Here is a 6,333-nt window from a genome sequence, read left to right as displayed (position 1 = left end):
TGTGAATGAAGCAATATATGGATTCTTTGGAGACCAAAAAAGTTAACCGCAGCAACTCAGCTTTACAACCTGCAGGAACAAGAACTAAATGACCTTTAAGAATCAAGAAAAAAACATACAGCCTTAACCAAGAAAAGCACCACTAATCTAAACTCTCTTGGGTCTATATAAAGCCTGAGCTCTTAAGCTTTAGCAAAAAATAAAACATAAGCTCCCAAGTCATTTCGCACCCAAGAAAAAATGGTGGAACAGAAGATGAAACCGGTGGCCTCTTTTCTTTTAGTTCTGAACTTTTGTATGTATGCTATTGTTCTTGGGATTGGCGCATGGTCCATGAACAAAGCTATCAACCATGGCTTCCTTATTGGTATATGATTCATTAAATTATTATTATTTTTCCTTTTTTGGTATGAAGCAAAGCCTTTGTAATTCAAAAATGAATTTTAGTTACATATCTTGAATTATAGCTAAGGTAGGGCTAAATGTTATTTGTGTATAGATATAATATATGTTTCTAAAGGAAATTATACAAGCCTTTTGCTTTGCCAACGAACTAGTTTTAATTTTTTTTCTAATCATCACCATTAAGCCGATTAATTCATCACTAAATCACCTCAATATTTTTTCCTTGGTATTCAAGGTGCGGATTATAGTCTTCCGGCTCATTTCTCGCCGATACATTTCCCAATGGGTAATGCGGCAACCGGATTCTTCGTGACGTTTGCCTTAATTGCTGGAGTTTCGGGAGCTGCCTCGGTTATCTCTGGCGTCAGTCATCTCCAGTCATGGACTACAACGAGTCTCCCAGCAGCTGTATCTGCCGCCACCATTGCTTGGTCGCTCACACTTTTAGCCATGGGGTATGGACGTTGACACAACACTTTTGACTCAATGTTCAATCATTTTTTTCATAAATTTAGAATACTTTCCACAACAAAACTTGTATATACCAATCTATAGGTTACTAAAAATCGTTGTCTCTTGAATGTTCTTGTGTAGCTTTGGCTGCAAGGAAATTGAACTTGGGATGAGAAATGCTCGTCTGGTGAGTAAACTCTCTATTATATCATTTTATAGCAAAATTTTCGTTATCATAGCAATTAATAAAAACGTAAAACGATTATTTAAATTAAAATTAAAACAAAATATGTTATTATGAATATTATTATAACGAAGTTAATTCGCTTTTTTATTTCTCGACAGAGAACAATGGAAGCATTTCTAGTAATACTTTCGGCAACACAACTTCTCTACATTGCTGCTATCTACGGAGTTCGAAAATAAATCATTTAAATTTTTACTTCTTTTTCTTTCTTTGTAATTTAAATTCTTATCCGATTTGTTTATTTAATTTGAAGATGTAATTGTGTGGTTTGAATTATTTGATTAGTTTCTACTTTCTACTAGAAAAATTTTCTTATTTAATATGTCGTGTCATTGTGTGTGTCCGACCAGCGACTACAATGCAGTTTATGCAAAACGTTTCATATCTGGTTTACTACGAGTTGATGGAAAAATAGATTGTGAAAAGCCACAAGAATAAACGTTTCAAAATTTCATATCTTGTTTACAAAATTAATTTTTTGTAATATATTTAAACACTATAATTTTAGTCCTATGATTACAAAATTAAATAATAATTCTTCCGTTTCAAAATATAAAATGTTTTAACTAAAACACGCATATTAAGAAGTTTTTACTTTTAACAAGTTCAACCAATCAGAAACAATACTGAATAATATAAAATACTAAACTAATCTAAAAGTTGCATAGGAATTTGAAAATATCTTATATTATGAAACAGAAAACTTCTCTAAAACATCTTATATTTTGAAACAGAGGGAGTAGTATATATAAATCATTGACAACAAAAACATTTAGGGGGTGTACTTAGCCGAAGATTTTAAGAGATTTTGGGTTATTCTTAAATCTCATGTTAGTTAATTGGTGATTTTTAAAAATCATCTAAAATCCAATGTTATTGAATGTGAAATTTATAAAAATCATTTATAATCTCTTGTTATTCAATCAATAATTTATAAATCTTATTTCAAATCTACTGTTATTCAAAAAATCACAAAAAAGNTGTGAATGAAGCAATATATGGATTCTTTGGAGACCAAAAAAGTTAACCGCAGCAACTCAGCTTTACAACCTGCAGGAACAAGAACTAAATGACCTTTAAGAATCAAGAAAAAAACATACAGCCTTAACCAAGAAAAGCACCACTAATCTAAACTCTCTTGGGTCTATATAAAGCCTGAGCTCTTAAGCTTTAGCAAAAAATAAAACATAAGCTCCCAAGTCATTTCGCACCCAAGAAAAAATGGTGGAACAGAAGATGAAACCGGTGGCCTCTTTTCTTTTAGTTCTGAACTTTTGTATGTATGCTATTGTTCTTGGGATTGGCGCATGGTCCATGAACAAAGCTATCAACCATGGCTTCCTTATTGGTATATGATTCATTAAATTATTATTATTTTTCCTTTTTTGGTATGAAGCAAAGCCTTTGTAATTCAAAAATGAATTTTAGTTACATATCTTGAATTATAGCTAAGGTAGGGCTAAATGTTATTTGTGTATAGATATAATATATGTTTCTAAAGGAAATTATACAAGCCTTTTGCTTTGCCAACGAACTAGTTTTAATTTTTTTTCTAATCATCACCATTAAGCCGATTAATTCATCACTAAATCACCTCAATATTTTTTCCTTGGTATTCAAGGTGCGGATTATAGTCTTCCGGCTCATTTCTCGCCGATACATTTCCCAATGGGTAATGCGGCAACCGGATTCTTCGTGACGTTTGCCTTAATTGCTGGAGTTTCGGGAGCTGCCTCGGTTATCTCTGGCGTCAGTCATCTCCAGTCATGGACTACAACGAGTCTCCCAGCAGCTGTATCTGCCGCCACCATTGCTTGGTCGCTCACACTTTTAGCCATGGGGTATGGACGTTGACACAACACTTTTGACTCAATGTTCAATCATTTTTTTCATAAATTTAGAATACTTTCCACAACAAAACTTGTATATACCAATCTATAGGTTACTAAAAATCGTTGTCTCTTGAATGTTCTTGTGTAGCTTTGGCTGCAAGGAAATTGAACTTGGGATGAGAAATGCTCGTCTGGTGAGTAAACTCTCTATTATATCATTTTATAGCAAAATTTTCGTTATCATAGCAATTAATAAAAACGTAAAACGATTATTTAAATTAAAATTAAAACAAAATATGTTATTATGAATATTATTATAACGAAGTTAATTCGCTTTTTTATTTCTCGACAGAGAACAATGGAAGCATTTCTAGTAATACTTTCGGCAACACAACTTCTCTACATTGCTGCTATCTACGGAGTTCGAAAATAAATCATTTAAATTTTTACTTCTTTTTCTTTCTTTGTAATTTAAATTCTTATCCGATTTGTTTATTTAATTTGAAGATGTAATTGTGTGGTTTGAATTATTTGATTAGTTTCTACTTTCTACTAGAAAAATTTTCTTATTTAATATGTCGTGTCATTGTGTGTGTCCGACCAGCGACTACAATGCAGTTTATGCAAAACGTTTCATATCTGGTTTACTACGAGTTGATGGAAAAATAGATTGTGAAAAGCCACAAGAATAAACGTTTCAAAATTTCATATCTTGTTTACAAAATTAATTTTTTGTAATATATTTAAACACTATAATTTTAGTCCTATGATTACAAAATTAAATAATAATTCTTCCGTTTCAAAATATAAAATGTTTTAACTAAAACACGCATATTAAGAAGTTTTTACTTTTAACAAGTTCAACCAATCAGAAACAATACTGAATAATATAAAATACTAAACTAATCTAAAAGTTGCATAGGAATTTGAAAATATCTTATATTATGAAACAGAAAACTTCTCTAAAACATCTTATATTTTGAAACAGAGGGAGTAGTATATATAAATCATTGACAACAAAAACATTTAGGGGGTGTACTTAGCCGAAGATTTTAAGAGATTTTGGGTTATTCTTAAATCTCATGTTAGTTAATTGGTGATTTTTAAAAATCATCTAAAATCCAATGTTATTGAATGTGAAATTTATAAAAATCATTTATAATCTCTTGTTATTCAATCAATAATTTATAAATCTTATTTCAAATCTACTGTTATTCAAAAAATCACAAAAAAGTTTTAAAAATCTATTGAATGTGAATATAGGAGACTTTTCTATTAGTTCAAAAATATATCTTACAAAATCACACCTCTAATGGTGAAACTTTCAAATATTTGTATAAAAACTTCTTCGATCTACCAAAAAAAAAAACTTCTTCGACACTGGTAGCACCCTCTCTTTTCTTTCTCTTTCTCTTTCTCTTTCTCTCTCTCTTTCTGTCTTCTCTCTGAAAAAATCCTAAAAAAAAATTGTTGATGTGTAATCGAGTTCATCTTCAGCAGGAATAAATCCTAAATTTTTTTAGATCCTTTCTTGATTCTCTCAGGGAGACGAAATATCTCAAGTTATCTGGAGCTTCATCATAGACAAGGTAAACTGTCTTGTATCTTGATTCTTGAGCAAATCTTCCGATCGTTTTGTAATTAACCTCTTGAGAATCTTTACGGCTTATTTTCCCTTACCCTTAAAATTTCTTAGATACTTTTGATTTTGCAAAAAACCCAAAAAAAAAACTGCAGATTTGATTCACGTTTTGATGAAATTGGTGTTAACTAGAGGAAATTGTATGATATCAAATTCATCAAAAGTGAATCAAATCAAATTGTTGTTTTAAAAAATGTGTCTTTGTACGAACTCATGATAGCAAATGCTTAGGCCTCTCTCTGATCAGATTTGTACGAACCCATGATAGCAAATGCTTCATAGTAAACTAATCCAAGAATTAAAAATAAAGGGGGAATGAGTGGTGGAAAAAATTAAGAGCTTTATGATATTTTGTTACCTGCAGAAACGGTCAACAGCTTCAGAGTAGTTTTGCTAAAAAATTGAGACATCTTTCAACAATTGAGATTAGTTTACTAAAAACCAGATTTGTCTCTGTCTACAAAAAGCATTTTGTTTTCTTTGGGTCTTTCGTCTTCTTTGTAGTTACTTGTTGGGCTCTGTTCTTGAGTCAGTCATTTGTTAACTCTTCTTAATCGTGTTTTTGTATCTTCCCAAGTAGACCTCTATGTAATTAAAACTCCGTTAATTGCTATTAGTGTTTTTTGTCGTGATCACAATCTCTTGTTTTTATCTAAAACCAAGTTTTTATGTTTTTTATGTGTTTTTAGTGAAGCAGCTTTGATATTGATTAGGAATGGAGAATCTTTATGGAATGAGAAGAATCTTTTTACAGGTTGTGTTGATGTGCCATTGACAGAGAAAGGTGTTGAAGAAGCTATTGAAGCAGGGAAGAGGATTAGTAACATACCTGTTGATGTTATCTTCACATCTTCTTTAATCCGTGCTCAGATGACGGCAATGCTTGCTATGATTCAGCACCGTCGTAAGAAGGTATGTGTAGGAAAACCAAACCAAAACCAAGCTCAGCATGTTTGTCTTTAGGGGTTTGTAACTGATAAGTGGATCAAACTCATCTAGGTTCCTATCATCTTGCATGATGAAAGCGAACAGGCGAAAACTTGGAGTCAAGTCTTTAGTGATGAAATTAAAAACCAATCTATTCCTGTCATACCCGCTTGGCAGCTCAATGAAAGAATGTAAAACATATCTACCAAACGTATCAGAGTTTTGAAACAGATAAAATCTGGTTTCTGACGTTTTTTTGGATATATTAGGTATGGAGAATTGCAAGGTCTTAACAAGAAAGAAACAGCAGAAAAATACGGGAAACAGCAAGTTCACGAATGGCGTAGGAGTTATGATATCCCACCTCCAATGGGAGAGAGCTTGGAGATGTGTGCTGAAAGAGCAGTTGCTTCATTCTTTTTATTGAGATATGCATTGTCTCCTTTTAACTACTACTGTACAATGTCTATTTTTTTTCTTCTTAAAATCAACCAAAGTGTGAGTGAAGTTTAGGGTAAAATGTGATTCTTCACATGACATTGAATCAAGCTGTTTTTTTTTTTTCTTTCCTTTCTATATTCTAAAATCACCTAAAATTTATAATCAAATTTCACGAAATCCCAAAACCCAAATCTCAAAAATCTGCCAAAATATCAAAATCTCCCAAAATTACACTCAAATCTCCCAAAATTCTAAAATATTAAAATCCCGCCAAATCTCTTAAAATATCAAATTCAATACACCCCCTTATTTGAAAAGCCACAAGCGATACATAAGCACCACCTGAAATCTCCATTAGCGTCTCATGTCTCCCACTCTCCGCGATC

At 31.9% G+C, this 6,333-nt stretch overlaps 4 protein-coding genes across 4 annotated transcripts in view; all 4 read left to right on the top strand.

The window, feature by feature from the left end:
* The window catches only part of LOC104728521, a 7,915-nt gene extending 7,823 nt beyond the window's left edge, over positions 1-92 (top strand). Inside the window, exon 4 of the mRNA XM_010447487.2 lies at positions 12-92. Within this exon, the coding sequence (XP_010445789.1) occupies positions 12-92 (81 nt within the window). The remainder of the gene's footprint in view (positions 1-11) is intronic.
* LOC104724727 lies at positions 128-1,489 on the top strand. The gene is made up of 4 exons (XM_010443272.2): positions 128-367; positions 641-860; positions 1,000-1,045; positions 1,204-1,489. Exons 1-4 carry the CDS (start codon positions 241-243, stop codon positions 1,282-1,284), a joined length of 474 nt encoding a protein of 157 aa, XP_010441574.1. The 5' UTR covers positions 128-240; the 3' UTR covers positions 1,285-1,489.
* On the top strand, positions 2,214-3,575 carry LOC104724728. Its single transcript, XM_010443273.2, has 4 exons — positions 2,214-2,453; positions 2,727-2,946; positions 3,086-3,131; positions 3,290-3,575. The coding sequence occupies exons 1-4, from the start codon at positions 2,327-2,329 to the stop codon at positions 3,368-3,370; spliced, it is 474 nt and encodes a 157-aa protein (XP_010441575.1). The 5' UTR covers positions 2,214-2,326; the 3' UTR covers positions 3,371-3,575.
* LOC104728520 (2,3-bisphosphoglycerate-dependent phosphoglycerate mutase-like) lies at positions 4,841-6,070 on the top strand. Its single transcript, XM_010447486.1, has 4 exons — positions 4,841-4,860; positions 5,269-5,491; positions 5,579-5,697; positions 5,776-6,070. The coding sequence occupies exons 1-4, from the start codon at positions 4,841-4,843 to the stop codon at positions 6,017-6,019; spliced, it is 606 nt and encodes a 201-aa protein (XP_010445788.1). The 3' UTR covers positions 6,020-6,070.

The sequence above is a fragment of the Camelina sativa genome, chromosome 11 (assembly GCF_000633955.1).
Source record: "Camelina sativa cultivar DH55 chromosome 11, Cs, whole genome shotgun sequence".
Taxonomy (NCBI): Eukaryota; Viridiplantae; Streptophyta; class Magnoliopsida; order Brassicales; family Brassicaceae; genus Camelina; species Camelina sativa.
This window is presented reverse-complemented; position numbering and strand designations above follow the sequence as displayed.

Coding starts and splice junctions, on each gene's coding strand:
- LOC104724727 (XM_010443272.2), top strand. CDS start 241: ATGGTGGAACAGAAGATGAAACCGGTGGCCTCTTTTCTTTTAGTTCTG. Junction 368..640: donor CAACCATGGCTTCCTTATTG/GTATATGATTCA, acceptor TTGGTATTCAAG/GTGCGGATTATAGTCTTCCG. Junction 1,046..1,203: donor GGATGAGAAATGCTCGTCTG/GTGAGTAAACTC, acceptor ATTTCTCGACAG/AGAACAATGGAAGCATTTCT.
- LOC104724728 (XM_010443273.2), top strand. CDS start 2,327: ATGGTGGAACAGAAGATGAAACCGGTGGCCTCTTTTCTTTTAGTTCTG. Junction 2,454..2,726: donor CAACCATGGCTTCCTTATTG/GTATATGATTCA, acceptor TTGGTATTCAAG/GTGCGGATTATAGTCTTCCG. Junction 3,132..3,289: donor GGATGAGAAATGCTCGTCTG/GTGAGTAAACTC, acceptor ATTTCTCGACAG/AGAACAATGGAAGCATTTCT.
- LOC104728520 (XM_010447486.1), top strand. CDS start 4,841: ATGATAGCAAATGCTTCATA. Junction 4,861..5,268: donor ATGATAGCAAATGCTTCATA/GTAAACTAATCC, acceptor ATGTGTTTTTAG/TGAAGCAGCTTTGATATTGA. Junction 5,698..5,775: donor TGGCAGCTCAATGAAAGAAT/GTAAAACATATC, acceptor TGGATATATTAG/GTATGGAGAATTGCAAGGTC.